This window comes from Temnothorax nylanderi, unplaced genomic scaffold (genome assembly GCF_030848795.1).
Source record: "Temnothorax nylanderi isolate EJ_2023f unplaced genomic scaffold, tnyl_v1.0 TNYL_tig0265_pilon, whole genome shotgun sequence".
Lineage (NCBI taxonomy): Eukaryota > Metazoa > Arthropoda > Insecta > Hymenoptera > Formicidae > Temnothorax > Temnothorax nylanderi.
Window position 1 is genome coordinate 101,481 of NW_027249327.1, and position 21,381 is coordinate 122,861.

The 21,381-nt window shown below is 40.8% G+C and overlaps 4 protein-coding genes across 7 annotated transcripts; 1 reads left to right on the plus strand and 3 right to left on the minus strand.

The window, feature by feature from the left end:
* Positions 1-14: 14 nt before the first annotated feature.
* Positions 15-15,429, minus strand: LOC139780158 (uncharacterized). 3 transcript variants are annotated; one of them, XM_071718678.1, is made up of 15 exons: positions 15,285-15,429; positions 14,835-14,996; positions 14,500-14,665; positions 13,994-14,177; positions 13,649-13,882; positions 13,353-13,525; positions 13,129-13,257; positions 10,630-10,795; positions 10,232-10,442; positions 8,996-9,189; positions 8,473-8,650; positions 1,712-2,107; positions 1,189-1,410; positions 716-934; positions 15-592 (listed from the first exon to the last, which is right to left on the minus strand). In XM_071718678.1, exons 2-15 carry the CDS (start codon positions 14,836-14,838, stop codon positions 426-428), a joined length of 2,643 nt encoding a protein of 880 aa, XP_071574779.1. In that variant the 5' UTR covers positions 14,839-14,996; positions 15,285-15,429; the 3' UTR covers positions 15-425. The 3 variants fall into 3 exon arrangements, with proteins under 3 accessions (XP_071574779.1, XP_071574777.1, XP_071574778.1); XM_071718676.1 differs by having other exon boundaries at positions 14,787-14,996; XM_071718677.1 differs by lacking the exon at positions 15,285-15,429 and adding an exon at positions 15,083-15,254 and having other exon boundaries at positions 14,787-14,996.
* On the minus strand, positions 2,264-6,473 carry LOC139780171 (uncharacterized). The gene is made up of 2 exons (XM_071718696.1): positions 6,087-6,473; positions 2,264-4,616 (listed from the first exon to the last, which is right to left on the minus strand). Exons 1-2 carry the CDS (start codon positions 6,471-6,473, stop codon positions 4,173-4,175), a joined length of 831 nt encoding a protein of 276 aa, XP_071574797.1. The 3' UTR covers positions 2,264-4,172.
* A 30-nt stretch (positions 15,430-15,459) lies between the features above and the next one.
* On the plus strand, positions 15,460-19,061 carry Thoc5 (THO complex 5). The gene is made up of 11 exons (XM_071718679.1): positions 15,460-15,691; positions 15,990-16,127; positions 16,238-16,452; positions 16,549-16,624; positions 16,726-16,911; positions 16,990-17,122; positions 17,221-17,460; positions 17,722-17,824; positions 17,970-18,177; positions 18,343-18,640; positions 18,721-19,061. Exons 1-11 carry the CDS (start codon positions 15,593-15,595, stop codon positions 19,035-19,037), a joined length of 2,013 nt encoding a protein of 670 aa, XP_071574780.1. The 5' UTR covers positions 15,460-15,592; the 3' UTR covers positions 19,038-19,061.
* A 151-nt stretch (positions 19,062-19,212) lies between these two features.
* Positions 19,213-21,303, minus strand: LOC139780166 (dynein regulatory complex subunit 2). 2 transcript variants are annotated; one of them, XM_071718686.1, is made up of 6 exons: positions 20,909-21,303; positions 20,587-20,839; positions 20,290-20,513; positions 19,820-20,212; positions 19,546-19,683; positions 19,213-19,482 (listed from the first exon to the last, which is right to left on the minus strand). In XM_071718686.1, the coding sequence occupies exons 1-6, from the start codon at positions 21,044-21,046 to the stop codon at positions 19,288-19,290; spliced, it is 1,341 nt and encodes a 446-aa protein (XP_071574787.1). In that variant the 5' UTR covers positions 21,047-21,303; the 3' UTR covers positions 19,213-19,287. The 2 variants fall into 2 exon arrangements, with proteins under 2 accessions (XP_071574787.1, XP_071574788.1); XM_071718687.1 differs by having other exon boundaries at positions 19,542-19,683.
* Positions 21,304-21,381: the final 78 nt, after the last annotated feature.

Sequence of the window (21,381 nt, forward strand, 5' to 3'; positions counted from 1 at the left end):
AACAGGCACAGATATAAAAATTCAAAATTTCGCAAATCTTTATTTATAATAAATTCTTTTTCGCTATCTATATTAGCATGTGCGTGGAGCAAATATATATGTGTATACATATATACACAATACAATATATATATATATATATATATATATATATATATTTATATCCGATAAAACACTGCACATTCGACACGCACGCGTATCAAGTAATAAATAAAATAAAAATCAATAGAAACAAGTCATACAGATTTTTCTGTGCAAAATAACAATAAGGGTAACACAGTCTTGGAAAAAAAAAAATACTAACGATTGATATATAACTCAATAACAATATTTGAGATACACAACTCGATACTGTGGGCACTGTGTGGCGATACTCTCTATATACTTTCCGTATGTATAATACGGAAAGAGGTTGAAGATATTTATCAGCTCTCGAATATCAAATCCATGCCTTTGTTATTGCCGCAGCTAGGAAAGTCGATCGGTACAAGGGGTAAGTTTTGCCGGAGACCTACTCTCATTAAGAATTGCATTCCAGGTCCGAGTAGCGGAGGATACAGAGCTGTACTTCTCGCTTCCCACAGCCAATATCCTAATAAGGAGTCATGATCTCGGTTAAATCAGGCTCGTTATAGTAGATGTAGATATATGTAGCAGGTTCATCTCTATCTACGATATCTAACACATATTATATATATATATAAAATGCTTTTACCTAAATTGTCGGTGTAGAAACGAAGAATGATGTAACCTTTATTCGGTACGACAAAAGTATCCTTTCGCACTGGATTCGCAAGATTTCGACGTATCTTCCCATTTAGGTCCAAGGATATAATTTCATCTTTGGTAAGAGGTTGCTCGAAATTCTCTCGGCCAATAATACTGGCATTGTAACCATGTAAATGAAATGTATAGGACGCATTGCCTCCAAAGCCTAGGAAAGATACGGTTTCTGCTTATGTACTGGCTTTACTAATTTTAGTACTTGTAACTTTTTTAGTTAGCGCTTTTAACTTTTAAAGAGCGCAACAAGTTTCTTCTTTTATTTATATAGGATGTGTATTGCTCGTTGTATTGTGTTACGCTAAATTGTATATTCTAGCTTTCATTCTCAAATAATATACGGATTACAGAATGTAGAATATGACTATCTCGCAGGGGATGGGTTTATCTTTGGGTAACAATTACCTTCGTTTATTAATATAATTTCGATTGTTTTTCTCGGTGGAACTTGGAGCAATTGCAGACACTCGCAAAATAACGGTGTGTCGGCACATTCACTAGACAGTTTATCGAGGGAGCAAACCGACTTCTCCAAGGTATTTTCTGGTTGCGATAATATCGGAGATGGCGGATATTTGAAAGATACGCCATTAATCTGCGGTATTCTTATCGCGCCTTTCTTTAAGCCTGAAATTTTCCTCGATACATGATATGACAAAAATATTTTATTGCATGCATCTTTGAAAGAAAGAAATTATATGTTTCATTATGGGTGACAGCTGACTTGTACAGCTGACACATGTAGATACGAACGTATTTCTTAGTACTTTCTCTCCCTAGTTTTATCTCTCTTTTTTGCACTTAACGATCTAAACCTAAACTCTAAACCTTATTGTTAACGTTATTTAACGAGTAGCCGTTTCATCTTTGACAAATATGACAATATTTTTCAACGATAAATTCATAAATGATAAATTAATTTTCTTACTCAAGTAAGCTGGATAATATCTCGATATATAAAAGTTGTAGGAATTGTCCGTCATCTCGTCCGTAAAAAACGAGAAAGTATTTACATCGAAGGGCACGTAGATCGTTTCATCCGCTTTTTCTTCTAATTGCGATAATTTCGTACTCTTCAGATCCAAAGAACAAATGACATTTTTCGATATTCTATGACAATCGTGACCACTTTCAGCAATTTTAAACGACTGTTCGTCCAAGTTGTCAGCATCTGTAGTCCTTATCGCATGCGAATCAAGGGTGGCATCTTCGTAAAAAATATATGCCTCTTGACGCAAATTGCGACATTCTCCAAGACCCTGAATATCGAGGGCGTACTTGCCAATTGCCTGTTCAGCCATTAGAATGCCATCGAGTCTTTCGCCTGAAAACAAATCCCATGTTTATTAAATAATTTATACAGTTCTATGCGTCTTATCTCACAACGACGTAATATGATTGTTTGATTGATGCGAAAAATATTTCATCGAATGTAATCGACTACAACTAATTCTATCAAAACGCAATGACTAAGGCGAGCTTGAAAATCAAAGAGACCACTTTAATGGTATAACAGTAACATTAACGCTATAATTTTTATTGAACAAAAGTATAAATTTCAACATATATGTACACAACACACACACATACACACACACACTAAATATAAGGTTTACCCAAAAAATATATGTATGCAAATAATTGCGAAGGTTGTAAAGGATTACTTTTCGAAGAAAAAAAAGCCTGATCGTATCGACATTTAATTCGAGTTTTGCTACGAACAATTAAGAATGCTCGAATCGACCAACAATAACAACAGTCACTGAATTTATATATCACTGATGAATTATTTCAAAGTCGCAGATTGAATTTACTTTCAATTTTTCGGAGTTAGTATTTAAATGTTAACTTATTGTTAGTCACGCTCCTTATTAACATTTCCACTATAATATTAGAAGAAATTAATCTTTGAAGAAAGTTAATCGACAGGCGCTACGTGTGTATTTATTTTCATTTGCTTCGCAAGCATTTCAAGATTAATGGTAACATGTTGCGCTCTTTGTTGGGATTTTATGTATTTTAAATAATAGAACGTCGATATTACTAAATCGATATAAATATTATGATGTATGTTTAATTCACTAGTATAATTATTAACTTTCGTATTTATAGACAGTGAGAAGATGGTGTTTATCCAAGAGAAAAATTATGTATCGTGTTAGAGGCTAATACAAATCTGCAATCACCGCTATCAGATTCTCGATTATCCTCGGTTATCGTGCACATTTAATATCTTAGCACTAAGAAAGAGTAACTATATTTACTGATCTAGTTATCGACGATTAGTATTGCGCTTTTAGGAATTCACAAATAGTTGTGTCGTGTGTGTGTTGGTGTGTGTGTGTGTGTGTGTGTGTGGGTGTGTGTGTGTGTACACGCTTGCTTGCAATATTATGGCGGTGATTATAAATAAAAAGTACCTCGTGTTCATTCGCATTTATATCTCATTGACGCAAGCACTTTTTTCAAAAGTAGAAAAAAATACAGAGGAAAAGAGATGCTTCTCCTGCTGATTAATCTGGATTATCTGCATTCTTTTTGCATTATCGCTGCGTTCGAAATAATGTCAAGAATCATAGAGGATATCAGAAAAGTAAATTAATTTAAATTAATCAACAAACAATATGATAGTCGAATTGTATAAAGTCTAAATGGAATAGAGCTTGTTGATTTTTTTTTCGAGTTTTTCTGTAGAACATGCACATACGCATAAACGCAAGTACAATAAAAACTGACGTTGTTTAGCTGAAAAAATAAACAATCGATTTATCGACACATTCTCGCGTTCAACCACTTGGAAAAAAATTGCCTATTATACAGTCTTAATCAAGTCAGTCTTTAAGAATTAAGCATTCGCGTCCGGCTGGTAATACGACGTGGACGTGCGATGATCCAAGTCGTGTCATGTTTGTTGGTATTCGCATTGGCCTTTAGTATTGTACACATATATTATCACGTTTGATTTCTCTAATCCTCTAAATTAAGAATATGTAATAATTTAAATAATATTTCATCTATCCGAACGAGTGAAAAGTTGTTACGAATAAAACAGATGGAAGATGTATGGATATTTATTTCGCTGCGACACTCTGCTCATAACGCACGCACTCGGTCGATCGATAGAACGATCTCTCGCATCAAATTTATTCGTTTTCTTTTTTGCCATTTTATTTGGCGAGTCGACTTTTTCTTTTGTCATCGCGTCCTTCTATACAATCGTTTCTTCCGAAAACTTACTCGGACAAGAGCGAGCTATAGCTCGTTACAGCTCGTAACAGCTGGAGCATATGTAAATCGAGATCGATAGCGACGATGCGTCATGAATGAGACGACCTTATCGTAATGTCTTCCACGTCGGTTATTCACGTTGACTCGCGCTGACTGGTTCATTAGCGATGCGTTTGCGCGTAAATCCCGATCTCCGCCTCGAAGAGGATTTGGTTGATCCTGAGTTTGGCGACCGACCTCGAATACGAATCAGGAATTTCGGCGAGCTGCACGGCGATACTCTCGCCAAATTTGGTAAACTCCTCCTTTGTTTTTTTTCGTTCTTTCGCGTCCGGTGCGCGAGGCTCGAGTTTCGTCTGTCCGGACTCGTCGAGATCGGCCGATGAACTGTCCTGACTCGGCAAAGAACCATTATACAGCTCCATTGCCTTCAGACTGGACGACGAGGACTCTTCGGCGTCTTCGGCGTCTTCACTCAGCGAAGCGTTGAAGGAGCCGGTACAGGAGCCGTTTGTCTCTTCGTTGCAATCCATAAATGTTATACTTTCCGGATCGATGTCGCTCACAATATACTCTTCTTGTAGTTTCGGTTCCTCATTGACTTTCTGCGAAAAGGGATCAGGTTGGATCAGGAATTTTACCGGGCTCTGGTATAAGAGTGCGAAAAAGAACTTGGCGCACACTTTTCTCTTTTTCTCAGTCTCGCAATTACTTTCGACTAATATACAATCGAATTAGAAGCGTTCAATCGTATCGCGTTCGCACGACTCGATCCCAATCTCACGCCCTGATCTCCGAGAAAGACTCGAAAGACTCGTTGAAGCTTTCCACGCGTATTGATTTTCTCTCATAATAAAACTTGGGAATCGCATCGCTACGATAGTCGCTACAGCACAGAGCTGCACTGCATAAAGTACTTAATAAAAGTGCTCGTATTTGATTCCTTGAGAAGATGGAGCGGTTTTCAAACTAAACGTCAAGTAGATGAATTATTTTTCAATTATTTATTATTTGATATATCTGTCTTTGCCAACTGTCATCGTCTTTGTCAACATCGACGCGTATATCACCGCTCCGCTCGTGCTAGTCGTGCGTATGCACGCGACGAAACTGAACGACAACCGAATTATCAGAGGAGAGATCGAGTCGGACATGGACAAAGATCGCTTAGATCGACTCGAATTTTCGCTGGAAAGCGGACGATGAGACTTCGCCACGCGTCGCCACGGGCCAATGGAATGTTTATCTCGACCAGCGACGCGTCGCGATCCTCGTTGGGACTCGTTGGCAGCCCGTCCAGCGAGTCGTCGTCGCTGCCACTTGGAAATCACGATAGCTATATATGTATGTACACGTACAAAGGAATAAAATCCCCGTCGCGAAGCACTATTACATTTGAATAACTCCCGAGCCACTTATTTTCGATTGATGCAGGTAACACGTTTTAAAAAATTATGCGAAATTGGTGCGAAATTTACACGGGGTAACACAAGAAAAATTTAGCCAGTCAATTCGATGCAACGCGCGCGTTACATGCTATTTGTTTTAATTTTTCCACTTTATTTGTCCTTTTCATTAATCGGACGATAAATTCTGTCACTGTACAAGCTTGTGTTAATCGTACATCTACATATATTTTCGTAAAAGTAAAACAAAAAGTAAGCACGCTTGAAATTTGAACTGGAGAGAATAGTCGAAAGACTTGTTTATTAAATAGGTAAATTAAATTCTCTTCTATTGAAAAATCTCGAAACGAGCAGACGCGTAACGCGTGTACTAGAAAATAATACATAATCGTTGCGCGCGTATTTTTAAACAATTGGATTTTATTTGATCATTCGTTATCTCGCGTGATATAATTTTATACGGAAGGACCCAAAGCCCAAAGGGGTATAGCGGGGGAGAGGTACTACGAGAACACAATAATGACCAAGTTTTCTCCGTCGTTACTGCTAGAGATCCCGAGATATCATTTAGGAAACGGGACGCGAGGACGCGAGGACGCGAGGACGCGAGGACGCGAGGACACGAGGAGGGTATTGGGTATTCCTCTCGGAGTCCGAAATTCCGCCTACCTTCTTCCGCTTGCTGTATCTACGCGTGCCGAATTGTAGGAACTGCATGGCTTTAAAGGCGAACCACTTGGAGACATATACGTCGTCCGGGCCGGTTGCGGCATCACGGCTGTTCTGTATCTTGTGAACCTCCCGAGAATACTGGCACTTGAGATTTGTGATCTTCTTCTCAACCTCGAGAGTGTTGCAGCAGAGAATTTCGGCCAGCTCCTGAATAGCTCGCTTGCGTTTCTGACGGTCCCGATAACCTCGGGCGTTCCAGTCCCAGAGGACCCGTCGCTGTTGATACTCGCGTAGCAGCTCCAGAGTCTTGTCGCGGGTCCACTCCATGCCGACGCGCGTCCCGCTGGTGCCCAAGCCGTCCCAAAGCCCGTGGTGGCTGTACATGTAAGAGATACCTCAGGACGACAGGTCGCGCGGTTCGCGCCGTTCGCGGTTCAGGTGTCTCGTAGAGCTCCCGAGGCGACCTGGCCTGGAGCTGGAGGCGAAGATGCCACACCGCGCGCGAGCGAGCGAGCGGTGTGGCCGAACGGTCGGCCGACAACGGTCGACAACGGTCGACAATGGTGAACCGTGGTCGTCTCCTATCGTCCGCTAATAAATCACGAGCCGGAATCAACACGACGTAAGCCGCAGCCGCGAAACGAGCATGCGTTTTAATGATTTTTGCACCGGGCTCGCGCGCGCTCTTCGCCACCTTCCTTTCTGTTCCTTTCTTTATTTCTCTTTGCGGAAACTCTGGCGGGAGGACGAAGACGACCGAGTCTGCGCGAACGTTCGCCTGCCTGCCTGCATGCCAGCCTGCAGCCTGCCTACCATGCCGCGTCTCACCATCCACATCGTTATCCGAGCCGAGTTAATGTCGTTGGGAGAGACGGGGGGAGGGGGAGGGGGAGAGAGAGAGAGAGAGAGAGAGAGAGAGAGAGAGAGAGAGAGAGAGAGAGAGAGAGAGAGAGAATTTCCCTCTCTCGCTATTCTCGATGTCTCGTCTCGATACCACCATCCACCATCCTCCCGCTCAGTCGCTCTGCCGATCCTACCGATGTCGTCTAATATCGCTCTCTCTTCTCTTCCCCCTTTCTTTCTTGTCGCTCCGTTAAATCTCAAACGCTAGAAGTCACGTTAAAATCAAATCGAGCACAGAACGTTCGATTATCACGAATATGTTTCGTCTCATTGTATAATGGAAAAAAACCTGGTTGTGCGTCACTATAATACCTTGTGCCTCGTAGTAGCCATTTTTCAAAATGTTGATTGTCCAGACATGACATTTTCTTTTTCACTATCTTCTTCATTCATTCGGATCGTCTTTGTCATTGACCGTGAATATAAATTAAATCCGCGCGTTTACGAGATTTCAATAAAGGCCTTATTGTACCTGCGACTTAAAAATCTGCCTCTCTGTACGTGCAAACGATTCTCTCTCTTCTTCCATGCGATCATTCCCTCCGTCCGATTATCGGAGGTCCGGGGGTCTGAGGGTCTCTCTTGGAGCAGCAGGCATACGTGAAACACGAGGTCGAGGATAGTAGTCAGTAGTCACGTTGGAGTATGTGCAAGAGATCGATTGAAATCGACGCCACGGGAGTCGGGGACGTCGGGTCGGGGACAAAGGTACGCGTGCGTGCACTCGGTTTCGAGCAGACTCTTCGTTTCTTCCTCTCGCGGCGCGCGCGTGAGACGCTTCGTCTCTTTGTGCTTTGAGACGTCAGACATCAGACGTCAGAATACCTTATATCGTATTCGTAAAATTATTACATGACTTTCATTATAGTTGGTAAGATTTAATGCAAATAAGTGTATACGCATTGATTTTTAAATCGCGCGATCAACGATTTAATAGTCGCAGTCGTTTTTATTGTGAAACTTGACCGCATAATTGAAAAAATATATATATATAAAAAAAAGGAAATGCTTATAAGTCTCAAAACACCCTTAATCAATCAGGCAGTACAAATACAAGTTCTACCGCGATAGACCTGACACTTGATACTTTGGGCTCTAACGGAAGCATTCGTTTAGTTCAGCACGTGCAATATATACAATATACGTGCGTTAAATATAGATACGTTGCTTTTGGCGCCCTTTTTTGCTTCTTGTCAGAAGGTGTAGAAGCTCATGTGTCATTTGAAGATGTATCACTTGCGCAGTTGTATTCATTTGCGTGATATACTCGTATATATAATACTCAACTCAAGTATACAAGGCCATGAAAAAGATGAATAATTTACCAAACTTTTGCAGTATAAAATTAAGTAGATTGGAACGCGCGCGAGACTAGTTTTGATACTGAGTATTGATAAAGATGCATATGTGTGTGTGTGTGTGTGTGTGTGTGTGGATACGACTGCTGGAAAAGCAACGCGTAGCGTAGAGTAAAACGTACCTGGGAATAAAACGACATGCGTGCCCGTCATCGATTGTACAGGGTTGCCATCAGCAGCAAGTATTCGAAGCGAATGTCCATGGGCGGATAATAAAATGGGACAATCGTGAGCGTTTGCATTAATGAGGCGTAGGTAATAGCGAGATCCATGCTTCACCCGCACGACTACTTGCCGCGCCTATAAAAAAATGTCAAATCAGTTTTCAAGTCAGAACCTCTCGATCGTCGGACGTTTATCCCTCTCTTCCCGCTCCAAGCTATATAGCTATAATATTACACACACACAAGCCCGACCATATTTATTACAAATATTATACAATATGCCACACCGGCGCGGCCGCGGCCACGGCACCGCGATGCACAACCAGCACAACTCGAATCGACTCGACTCGACTCGACTCGAGCGGCCTTGGGCCTCGGAGTCGCTGTCGGTGAGCGAGGGAATTTTTGCGAGCTGCTATCGTGCTATCTGCTATATAAGACGATACACGAGAGACGAGATGGAAGCTGTTAACTGTTATACCTGGCCGTTGACGAGAAGCTCGGCCGGCGTAGGTGGTGTGGAAAGGCTCGCGTGTCGCGTCAGGGGAGTCGGTGGCCTTGATGACAGGAGAAGCGTCCTTTCCAGGCTGAGATCCTCGTCCTCGACGTCCTCGTCCCGCGCCCATGGTCCTCGAACTGTCAACGACCCGTACACCCCGTCACCCTGCTGCGAGACTAATGGTCCCCCTCGATTTTATTTCTCTCACTCACTGGCGACTTTGCGACTGCGACTGCGACTGCGACGCGACGGTTCTACGCGACTCGCGACTCGCGACTCGCGACTCATCTTGGTCGCTCGCTTCGGATCGAGATTCGAGGGCGTCGAGGGCGTCGAGGGCGTCGAGGGCATCGAGACGCGAGTCACGCGAAGGCGAAGGCGCTTTCGTGGAAATAGAAATAGCACGGGGTGTAACGGAATGGTGATGACTGGCTTAATTTTCGTTTTCCAATTAGAAGGAAGGCCGCTCCGCTCCGCGGCGCGTGGCGCGTGTACCGAGCTCGCGTCTCGCGTATGCCATTTCGGAGTTTGGACGCGCGAATATTTCGGACAATATACTTAGCGCGATCTTTATTCGCTTCGTTCGCGAAAGAAACGGCGCCGATTCCTGGTCCGACAGTCCGACCGCGGGGCGCGAGCGCGGGCGCGGGCGCGGACGTTATTGATCTTGCTTCTCTTGATGCGCGCGAGCGCCGCGCCGCGCCGCGCCGGATAGGGATAGAAAGACGTATGTATGTATGTATGTACATTGTACCTATGTATGTACGTTCTACTTCTACGCGTCCGGCCGGTCCGGCGTCGGTGTCGGTGCAGACCGGAGTAGACCGGAGTGTCCGGACTGTCCGGAGTGAAAATCGAGCGACTCGACAGTCGACTCACAGTCGCAAGCGTGACAACTCGAGTTTGCGCACAATTCCTCCTCTAATTTTCCCATTTTCCCTTTGGCTACCATTGCAGCATTGCAGATTGCACACCGTGCAGTCCGTGCACCGCGACCGCGACTATATACCCAAGGTCGGACGTCGGACGCGGACGACCGCCGTCGTCCATTTACCGACCTCAACTACGATATACACGCCATACACGCCATACACATATAAACCGCCGTGTAAAATATATAGGTCTACGAGTTGGAGGTTGGAGCGAAGAAAGCTGTGGAAAGTTGCGAATGAAAAAGAAGACGAAGAGGAAATTCGGCGATAATCGGCATCCACGTACCTGAATGAGCGTGATAAAAGTACGTTCCCGCGCTCTCGGGGGTTATCTTGTAACGAAAACCACCGAAGGGTAAAATAGGACACTGCGTTATCATGGGCACCCCGTCCATATAATTGGAATCCTTTTGCCGGATTCCGTGCCAATGGAGAGCCAACTCGTCGCTTCCGAACTTGTTATAAACGAGAACCTCTATCGTGTCACCGAGACATACCTATATCATACACAATATGTATAACCATAAAAATATATTCCGCTTTCAAGAGCCTCTTCTCGCGACTCGCGACTCGCGACTCGCGACTCGCGAAGCGAGAAGCGATCACACACACAAACGTGTTTCAATTAGTATACATCTTTTTCGTAATTTTCCTACCTGAAGAAAATTAGAAAATCATACTCACTTGTATAGCCGGCCCCGGACTTTTTCCGTTAATCGCCAAAAGGCTCCTGCCCGCGCCCGCGCCCGCGCCCGCGCCCGCGCCCGCACCCGCGGCGGTAGCGTTCGCGCACTCGCGAGAGATCTCGTCGTTGGCGTCGTTCTCGTTCTCGTTGAATTCCCTGCAGAAACTGCCAATTGCCAATTATATGTTAAGTATATGTTAAGAGCGCATTAACGACACCCTACACAATCGCTTACGCTTACGCAGTCTCGAGTCTCGCTCGCACGAAAGTCTCTATTATATACTTATTCGGTATTCCTCTTTTGGTTTTTTCGACAAGACGATTCGAGCGAAATCGCGTTGAAAGTGTTGAAACTCGAATCTGAACTTTGCCGAGTCAAGTCCGGTCAGTCCGGTCAGTCCGCTCAGTCCGCTGGCTACACTACACCTTTATTATTTTTTATCGCGTTCAAAAATGCGGCGGATAATTGTCGTGAATGTAGTTTCTAACATTTCACGATATTATCATGTCTACATAAATAGTACTGCACTGCAGAGTCTGCAGTTTTCTACGTGGACACGCCACACGGACGACGGACGTTGAAACGGTTCAAGTTGAACGTTGAACGTTGAAGGAATTGAAGGAAGACGCGACACGTGACACGTGACACGTGACTGACGCGAGAATTGAGGAGATCGAGAATCGAGATGACGAGATGAGAAGTATGAGGACGATAGAATATGGGGTACGGGGCAATGGGGCATGGGACTTGGGGCAGTCGATCGCGACGGGGAGAACGCGCGGCGCGGCGCGGCGCGGCGCGGCGCGGCGCGGCGCAGTCAACGCAGTGGTGGCAGTGGCGAGATCAGAGAGAAAAAGATACATAATGCAGCTTTTTCATAATAAAACCACGCATTTGCTTCCTGCTTTTAAGTTTTTATATGTTACATATGTATGTGGTACATTATACGTGCATGATTACGCGCGATAGTGGTCGGTTCGAGCAGGTTCGAGCGGTACCTGTTATGGAACCTGTTGCACGAGCACGAGCGCGCGCAATCAGCCATCAGCGGAATGTATGCCGCGACCCGCGACCCGTAACCCGCGACCGTGAATATTAACCGTTAGAACACCGCATGCTAATATTGCCAATCCGCGAACGCGCCACTTTTTTCCTTCCTAATTCTTTCCTTTCTATATCGCGCATTTCTTAGCGCCTAGCTCGCGCGCCTAAGATTCAAGGCGCTTTTATATCCTTACCTTATTTTACCTTACAAACCCTTACAAACGATCCCTGTCCTTCTCTCGCGCAAGCACGTTACAGGGACATTACCGAATATGCCCGAATAATTCACAAATAACTTACAAATAGATTGAAGATATCTTTGTTTTGTAAAAGAAGAAAAACTTGTAACTTTTGTTTACCTTACCTTCTTGCACCTTTGTGCGATTCCGTGACAAAGAAATGATAGACGCACGTTTTTTTCCAAGATGGTTCCTCGGAGCAAGGACGCGCACATTCGTGATAACCGTCATCTATATATATATATATATTTTTTTTTAATGAGAAAATCCCTTACCATTAGTCCACGAGTGAGACGTTGCGCATTTATATTGAATAATTTTATGAAAATAATCGTTAATCATAATTAATTGATTTACATCAAATGGTTAATGGTCCCTAAGTTCAATTTTATCAAGTTAAACACGTATAATCTCGTAAGGGAGCAATGACATTAATAAACCGGTAAACTTATCTGGTTGCTCTCTCGAAAGTACAGATTGCTTTTGTAGCTTTTGAGCAAAATCAGGAAATATATATACTTGGTGATACGATAAAAGACTTGACTCACCCAATGTCTCGAGACACAGAGCCGAAATTGAATAGGAAACAAATATCACAACTATGCGATAGCGAAGGCACGACATAGTGGCCCAGAATATCTGGGTTGATCCAACACAAACACGTACATAAGTTTCAGCGATCCTACGCGAATCTAAGCCGACGACCGACTCGAGTGAACGCTTCGCTAACGGCTTCTTACTTGGACTTGGAGGATGTGAGTATGGAAGTAGGTGAAAGCAAGGCCTAGGCTACACTACAAAGTAGTACAATTCGAGGAAAGGCTTCTGCTTCTTACTTCTCTTTTCACAAAGAGGTGCATTCGTATTATGTAACGCTCGAGCATAAACAGCTTTATCGCACACACATTTAATCATTCAACAAATATCAAACAATATTAACAAATTTAGAAACGAAGAGAGATGAGGAAGAACCTTTCTTTTTCTCTTTAGAAAAAAGTTGATAAAGGTTAATAAAATGGTAAATAAAAACAGGTTTTTATTTACGTATGTATACTTGTATATATACATTGTACTAATACTTTTAAGACTTATAGTTTTTTTGCATATATACATGTGTGTGTTTGTGTTCGCGCGTACAAGTTATGTATACAAATATTAAAACAAGCTTTTAGAATTTTTGAAAAAAAATCTAGTGTCGTTTGCACATTATTTACCTGGTTACAAGAAGATTGGCTTTGTAACATTTTAAACTGCACAATGGTATTCCAGTTTTTGAACACGAATATTTTTTGGGATTTTTACATTGATTTACCCCGCAAAGTATTTGTTTTGCCGGACTTTTCCTAAAATATAGAATCAACAGAAATACAGAAATACAGAAATGTCACGGCTCAAACGTCATTACAGAAAATAATGGTAAATAATAATTTTGTCGTACTCTTTGGCAGGAGAAAGTGGAAACGTTTCACCGGGCGGTAGAGATATAGAACTTCCTTCGATCGTTAAACGATACGTCACCAACGGTACTTGTCGTCTAGATAATCTTCCCTTGCTGATAACTTTGGACGCTTTAGATTCTTGTTTCTTAAGCAACCTTTCCATTGTCTTTTTCTATAAAAGTAATTCAAAAAGGTATCAATTCTATACAATTTGTCAATCGCTAAACAGAATGCTGTTTGTCATTCAATGCTGTTTATCTTTAAAACTTTCTTTCTACACATATAGTATACAAACCTTATCCTTTTCTCTCTTTTCATCAGCGAGCTGTTTCCGTTTCAGAGACTTTAGAGCAGCCTTCTGTATAGCTTCCGCAGTCATGACTTTTTCTTTGTAACCAGTAGGTAACGACATGAGTTGTTCGACACCTGGATTCGGCTCCGTGTCAGTTTTCCTTTCGAACATTGCTCTCTGTCGCGCTGTCATTAGCTTGGGATCCTTTGGCTTAATTTTTTTCAATTCGTCATCAACCTAAAATAAAACGCATGTCTTTATTTATTTATTTCTTATTAGAGAGATGATATAACACATCGAGCATGGGCAAGTGCAAAGATATGGAAATAATACTTGAGGGAAAACTACCTCTTCCAGTTTACCAGATTCGATAGCGTCGAGCCATCTTTCTTCCTCGCTGCTGGTTCCACTATCTTTGCCTTTATTACCTTTAGGAATTTTCTTCTTTGTAGTTGCTTTTGGAGACGGTGCGGTGCTTATTGCAGTTGCGTTCAAGCCGCACGTCTTCAATACCTTTTCACGTTTATCCAAACTAGAAAATGGTATATGTAGTTATCCTCGTTACCCGATCACTACTGTACAGTCATCCTGCGCGTATCCGACATACATGTATAAGATATCTATAGAGATATGTATATTCTCAAAACTAAACGCGATATATTGTTACGGCACGGGCAGACTACACGAGATTATACGAGAGAAAACTCTTTCTTCTTTTTAACCAAAGATGTCGATAAAGGCCATTATTTTGCCAAATTTGGGGCGACACGTTTTTTGGCCAACTAAACTTGAAATTGAAACGCTATAATTTACAAAAAGGTCAGAGGTAGAGAGAAACGTCATAATACGCATACCTTCGTTCATCTTCCTTCTTCATTTTTATTCTAAAACTTTTCTTCCGGTCAGCGTCGGTTGAAATTTCTACAAAGGCGTCGCTATCGTCATGTATGAGCTTTTTCTTCTTGTGCTTTTTATGTTTATGTTTCTTATGTCTTTTCTGCGGCGAGACATCGCTTGTATCTAACAAAATTCAATTCAATCGATTTAAACTAAGAATCTCAAAGTATATTATTAAATTGCACATTGTAATATTGACGAGTACGAAATTGATGTAAATACAAATAATTGGATACAGAATTACCCAAGTTTATTTCTTCTTCCGTACCCTCTCTCACGTCTCTCGGCTTACCCATTAGACAGTAGATTAGATGATTAGATGAAAGGAGAACAGCCAAACGATTTACTCGACCAGATAACACGCTCGAGATTGGAGCAGTGGAGCTGCGTAGGATAAATATTTGTTGCAGAGACTTGTCAAGACTTGTTCGATCTGAGATCTGATTGAATGTACCTAAACATGAAAACAATAATTAAAGGCGTTGTCGCTGTAGAGCCTGTAGAGGTAGAGGCCTAGAGGCCTAGAGGCATGATTGACACCTTGACGGTCTTTGGTCTTTAACGTTTTCTAAGGTTAAGAAATTTGTTGCACCTTGCACCGCGATTGCCCCGACCGAGTGAAAAGTACATTAAAGGCTATGCATGAAACTATTTGAGTGTAGAAAAATTATGCGAATTAAATATATTTCATACCGTAGTGAAATTCTCAATGTTGATATTATCATAAATGAACAATACTTACATATATCAGTGACAAAATATATATCGAATATTTTATCGGTCAATAATATATTTGTAGTATATTCTTGCTTCTCAAAAGGAATCTTTCCTTTGCACGTAATATGATAGTTGCGGTCTTTGCGGACAATGCGGACTGCGGACTGCGGAGTGCAGAATAATAACTAATAACCTCAATTCGTGACTTCGCGACGCGTCGCTACTGTCGCTAGTCGCTAATCACTAATCGAACACGAGATACGAGGATACGAGTTGATTTTTATCTAAAAATATATATAATATTGATATATATATTGACATTAAACATAAAATATGGGTAAGGAAAACGAATCGGATAGTGCGAAAAAAAGAAGAAAGTCTGTAAATGCGAGCAGTGGAACAGCATCGATGAAAGACGGAGATATGTATAAGGTACGAAAACGAAAAAAAATGTTTTTTTAATTACGGGAAATATTCAGATTTATGACGAAAATAGACTTAAAGAAGAAGTGTCTCTCTTTTAATTACGTTTTTTTCGCAATGCCGAACGATGATTTCTTGCACAAGAAATAAAACATTTTTTGCTGACCGCGGCGTGTATATCCTTGTCAACATCTTAGGTTAAGTTAGGTTAAATTATGAGTGAAATTAAACTAAATAATGCAAGTAAAACTAAAACAACGAATTATTTTTTCTGTTTCTGCCGCTGTTAACTTTTGTCTCGTCTCAGACAATAATCAGTTACGAAGAGAAGGAAGCTATCGAGAGATTGTCCGAGGATGATTCCGAAAGCTTTTTGCTAACCTGCGACGATATTCGAGCAGCGATGACGAAAATAGCTCAATTGAAATCCAGTGGTGATTCAAACGTTCGTAACAGATATTTATTATTCTTCTTCGTATTATTATTGTTGTTATTATTATTATTACTTTATTATGCCAAGTTGCTTTAAACTTATTATTAAAACAAATGCTTTAGATGAAAGATGAGATTCGCGAGCTGCAAATTCAAACATCCCTGGCTTTTATAGAACTAAAGAAACTAAATCGCATGGAAAAGTTCCGTACAAAATCAGCACGCGACTCTCTAGTGGCTGCCAAGAGTAGTGTTGATAGCAGACACCTGCATTTACAGAATTTATTGTACGAAGTGATGCATTTGAAGAAGGAAGTTATTAAATGTCTTCAATTCAAGTAAATTTTTTCATCTTTACACAAAAGAACCTTTGGATTCTTCTCTTTTGTTATCTCTTTAAACAAAATAAAATAATTTTGCTTCATTTGTTCTAGATCCAAAGATGAATTGATAGAACTTGTTTCAGAAGAGGAATTTTATAAAGAAGCTCCAGAAAGTATCTCACGACCTGTACGTATACAAAAGTTATACAGTAATAACTTGAGTATAAAATTCTATTTTTTTTTGCAACACGCATACACACGCACACGCAAAACGGAAACATGTTTTAGGAAATAACAAAGAATAATCCTCATCAATTGAGACTGGCTCGTTTGGAATGGGAACTGACGCAACGGAAGCAACTGGCGGCATTGTGTGATGAATTGACAGAGAGTAAAAAGGCGGTAGCGTCCAGTATTGAAACGAAACAGGCTCGTTTGGATAATCTCGCGCCGCAATTGCGTTCTATATTGGAAGTAAGAAAATATACAAAATGTTATATGCCCTTATTAATGTTCTTATACAATTGGCAAACTTAATTTTCATATTCTCAGGCGAGCAAACCGTTACAAGAAAGTCTTGGATTGCCGTTGGACAAAATTCGCCAGGAGCATCAAAAGGCTTCATTGCTTGCATCACCGCTCTATGTATTGTATGCGAAGGCATCTGCTTACAGGGATGCTTATGGTATAATTCATAAACATTGTATATACATATTTATATTTCTGTGACGGTTTTATGAGATAAAATTTCTTATAGCTGTTATTTTTGTAAATATCTTGTAGATAGTACATTGCTGGTCAGAGTGGAAGGTGACGAAGACGAAGCAAGACGCGCAAACAATCATGACGGTTTACAAGAGTCTGACTCGGATCCTGAAAATCAATCGGAAAGTATCGTGGAAGAGATGCCAGTGCATAAGAAAAGACATCACAGATTATCCCGAGAAGCCAGGCAAGAAGAGAAACGGTCCAAACTATTGCAGCGACATCCGTTGCGCGTGAAAATAGTTATTACACTAAAAAGTGAGTTTTCGATAAAGAATCTATGGTCTTATAAGAAACGAATTGTTTAAAAAATATCCAAATTAAAGTTAAAGATGCAATAAAATTAAAGAATAAACTCATCATTTCATATTTATTAATGTAGGTACTAATTAAATTTATGATTTAATTTATTTAAAAATCTTGAGAGAGAGAGAGAGAGAGAGAGAGAGAGAGAGAGAGAGAGAGAGAGAGAGAGAGAGAGAGAGAGAGAGAATTTTGTTGCGAAATTAAACTTTTCAGGTGAAACAAGGCTGACGCTTCACTTTTATTACATGATACATTTGAAAGTTGTTACGGTAGAATCGAAACTCGAAACGGAAGATTTGGGAGGTATTAGTGCTGGGTATGTAAAATTGCTTTAACATTTATATAACTCTTATTAACTTAATGTCAATTTATAAAAATTTCATATATACAAATAGTTTTCTCTTGTTTTCTTTGGCTCGGTAAATTTGAGATAACTTTTTCAAGTCGTATTTAATTAATAGAGACATGCTAGTATCCGAGTCGGTTCTTCGCGAATTGTACCCACGAGATTTAGGATTGGAAAGTCCGAATCCGGCCAATCAGTATCAACTGTCGCGACATAACTTGGGATCGTTTTCGTCTTTGGGACTAGGCGTTCCTTACAAATGGGCACAAAAGATGGCCGGCCTACACTTTGTCGCGTGCGACGTAAGCGAACAACAACAAAAGGTATACACAGACTTGTACATAAATGTGAAAAACAGTTGACGATGACTAATCTCACTTATTGAAAGAAAGTAGTTGCTCCATTTTTGGTAACTAACAAAATTATGACATGCGACTGGAGCAACGTATTCTAATTGAAATTCACCGCTTCATCATTTTTATTTGTAGCTTACGAGTCAAGAATTGGCACAAGATTGTGTGGAGAGTGTGTTAAAGGAAATTAAACGACGTATAAAAGCGAGGCTGGACCTATGTATGGAAATACGACAACTAGAATCTGGCAACTTGCCAATCTTTATTAGTACGACTGATCCCGTGCCACAGAAAATCTCAACGTCATTGCATCGATTTACGACTATGACCTGGAAAAGTTACTCGAATTACGTCGCTTCACCAGAATTTTATCAGCGGGGATTAGTGTTGTCCGTAGACATCTTTTACGAGGCTGTACTTCGTCGTGGCAGTAGTACGATTATTATATCAAATTATCTCTAACTTTAGATAAGTGATTCCTTCCACACGTTTAGATTTGATACATTTCTCTAGGCGAACTCGTGGCCAGGATCGCTATTAAACCAGATTACCCAAAAATAGCACCGGTATTCAGCATAAGCGTTAGTCCAACGGTGCCAGCGTCTGCCGATATCATCAGAGACATCGAGAGGGAAGTCAACGTGATGTGGACCAAGTCCCCGACGTTGACGGCGCAAATACAACGGCTGAGAGCATGCTTCGACATCTATCTGGAGACTGAGAGTATGGCGCCGAAGGAAAAGATATTCTTCTATCCTGTGAGAGGACGGACTCGCGCTCGACCATACAAATATTTGTCGTTGGGAGGAGGCATATTCACTCATCGTTGAATAAATTATGTCAATGTCATCCAACGCATGTTCTTTTCTTTTCAATTCTCTGTAAGTTCTTATCCATAAATACTTGTGGATAAAAAAAACGTGAGATAGGTATCGTTTCCTAAAATATCCTAATATTTTTAACTCTCGAAGATATTAAATTTAGTTTTGATTTTAAAAGATATCAAACTTTTTAATCTGATATGCTTTATTTGTTGATTTTTCTCTTTTTTTCTCTTATCGGCATTTGAAGTAGATATATTTATACAGGGATAGACGTAAGTGATCGTGCGGCCGGAATTCTAGAAATAGTTAACAGATATGTGCGCAGGGTGTTTCTCAATTGTTTGTTCTCGAAAGACAGTTTGTCACACTCCTTTTTCATGAGGATATTGTCGGATTTAATGTAGTTAAACTGTTCCCAAAATTTGTCCAATTTGTCAAACGGTTCTGACATCTGTAAAATAAGTCTTATTTAAATACTGAAGATACATGTTTCGTATTTGATACGTATACCTACGCAACTCGTGAAAGCTCTTCTGGAACCGGTATCGCGTAAAGTGTATTTTTGAACGGTCAGCGAGAACGGTTCCAAATTTGAACACAATCTCAGCAACGACAGTAACGTCGAGCCTTTTTCTGAAATCCTCTGCAGTTCCTGCAAATCAAAGAATTTCCAAAATACTTTTTTTTCCCGGAAATTCAAACTTGACTTAATACCGTTTTAAATATTATCCAATTTTTTTGGTTGGACAGTTAAGTCAGGCAAAAGACTGATAACTTAATATTTTTACTTTTAGAACGCTAGCGCTAATAATAGTTAGTTTTTTCAGCTGAGTAGTGTCGAGCGCTTGATTCATGAAAAATATCTGTCTGAAACTTTGAGCTCTCTTCCTCATGTATACAATCCGATCGTTCAATTCCGTTATACTCTGCTCCCTTTTCTGCGATAATGCGTGCGTGTCCTGCTTCAGACTTTTAATCGTGCTTTGTAATTGTGTTTGCAGCTTTGGATATTGCGCCACGTCCACACGATGAGCGTCATCCTGTTCCTTCAAGTAGTCGTACTGCTTTCTCTTATCTCCTGTATTTTTCTCGTATTCGATTATCGTTTCGTTAAGTTGTCGCCACAATTCCTCGACCTCATTGGAAACGTAATGCATCAAGCGCGACAAGGAGTATTCCTTCTGAAAGATTTTTGATCACCAAAGAATTACTAACATTTATCATATATAAAACACAAAGATGAGAAAAATATTCATACCAAGTATACGATGCTATATATGTTAACGGCATTCTGGATTTTCGTTTGCGTCAATACATTTTCTATCTTCTTATCTTGGCCAAAAATTATGTTCTGCAACTGATGGCAGTGCTCTTGTAAATGTTTCCGTACTCTATTTAACTCATTCATCTCGTTCGAAACGATACGGGTACGTTCGCGTGCGAAGGACTCGTGCAGGTGGATGCATTTCTGCTTGTATCTTCCTATGTTACGTTAATAATAATTAATAGTTGTGCGATAGTATAGATACTGTAGATTTACAAGGGCATGAGCTACCAATAGTCAGGTCCATCATTTGAATGTGGGCCTCTTGCAGTCTTCTGTGATCCATATCGGCTGCTTCTAGCTCACTATGTAAACGCTGTATCACGAGATCTTTCGTCTTCAACAGGCGATCGAAGTTATTCCAAAGATATTCCACATCTTCGTCAAGTTCTTTACATTTTATTTGTCGTAGAATGTATCGCCATTGTTCATTGATCTTGGCAGTGTTTAATCGCGAAAACGCTTCCTCGTGTTTCAGCTTGTTCTACATTTCAAAATTGATTTGTTACAAAAATGTATTACATTATATACTTGTATTTTGTGTCGGATATACCTTAGTAAAAGTTGCAATCAACTGTTGCTTACGTCGTTTAGCCTCTAGTTCCAATTCGGCACGGTGCTGTAGATAGCGAGCGCGTTCCTCGTCGCTCATGCGAGCCAATTTGCTTCCCTTTCCCTTCTTCTTCGGCATTTCTCGGCGAATAAACGATTTTATACCGTTGCAAATTAGTGTTCAAATCGTTTGTTCTTAACAAGTTACAAGTTTTTCTATTAGGAACATAGGGATAGAGATAGGGATAGCAAGGGTAAAACTGTTATGTGTGTGGTCTGCCATATGGAGCGCGTGTGTTTAATCAATAACAGAAATCAACTTGGTATAACAGACATATATATATATATATATATATATATACTACGTTTACGCGAGCGTTACTTCTGTAGTAACTTACGATAATTCCTCCGCGTAAACGGGGTTTTGTAGTAACGCTCGCGTAAACGTAGTGTTTGAAACATAAAAATTGCATC

What these genes read in the sequence shown, in the direction of transcription:
- LOC139780171 (XM_071718696.1), bottom strand. Translation starts at nt 6,473, where the DNA reads ATGTACAGCCACCACGGGCTTTGGGACGGCTTGGGCACCAGCGGGACG. An exon ending in GATACAGCAAGCGGAAGAAG is followed by an intron (nt 4,617 to 6,086) that starts GTAGGCGGAATT and finishes CCCTTTTCGCAG; the next exon opens with AAAGTCAATGAGGAACCGAA.
- LOC139780158 (XM_071718676.1), bottom strand. Translation starts at nt 14,838, where the DNA reads ATGGGTAAGCCGAGAGACGTGAGAGAGGGTACGGAAGAAGAAATAAAC. An exon ending in CCACTTTCTCCTGCCAAAGA is followed by an intron (nt 13,258 to 13,352) that starts GTACGACAAAAT and finishes TCTATATTTTAG; the next exon opens with GAAAAGTCCGGCAAAACAAA. An exon ending in AATTATATTAATAAACGAAG is followed by an intron (nt 935 to 1,188) that starts GTAATTGTTACC and finishes TATCTTTCCTAG; the next exon opens with GCTTTGGAGGCAATGCGTCC.
- Thoc5 (XM_071718679.1), top strand. Translation starts at nt 15,593, where the DNA reads ATGGGTAAGGAAAACGAATCGGATAGTGCGAAAAAAAGAAGAAAGTCT. An exon ending in ATTAAATGTCTTCAATTCAA is followed by an intron (nt 16,453 to 16,548) that starts GTAAATTTTTTC and finishes CATTTGTTCTAG; the next exon opens with ATCCAAAGATGAATTGATAG. An exon ending in CAGAAAGTATCTCACGACCT is followed by an intron (nt 16,625 to 16,725) that starts GTACGTATACAA and finishes AACATGTTTTAG; the next exon opens with GAAATAACAAAGAATAATCC.
- LOC139780166 (XM_071718686.1), bottom strand. Translation starts at nt 21,046, where the DNA reads ATGCCGAAGAAGAAGGGAAAGGGAAGCAAATTGGCTCGCATGAGCGAC. An exon ending in TGATTGCAACTTTTACTAAG is followed by an intron (nt 20,840 to 20,908) that starts GTATATCCGACA and finishes TTTGAAATGTAG; the next exon opens with AACAAGCTGAAACACGAGGA. An exon ending in TATATAGCATCGTATACTTG is followed by an intron (nt 20,213 to 20,289) that starts GTATGAATATTT and finishes AAAATCTTTCAG; the next exon opens with AAGGAATACTCCTTGTCGCG.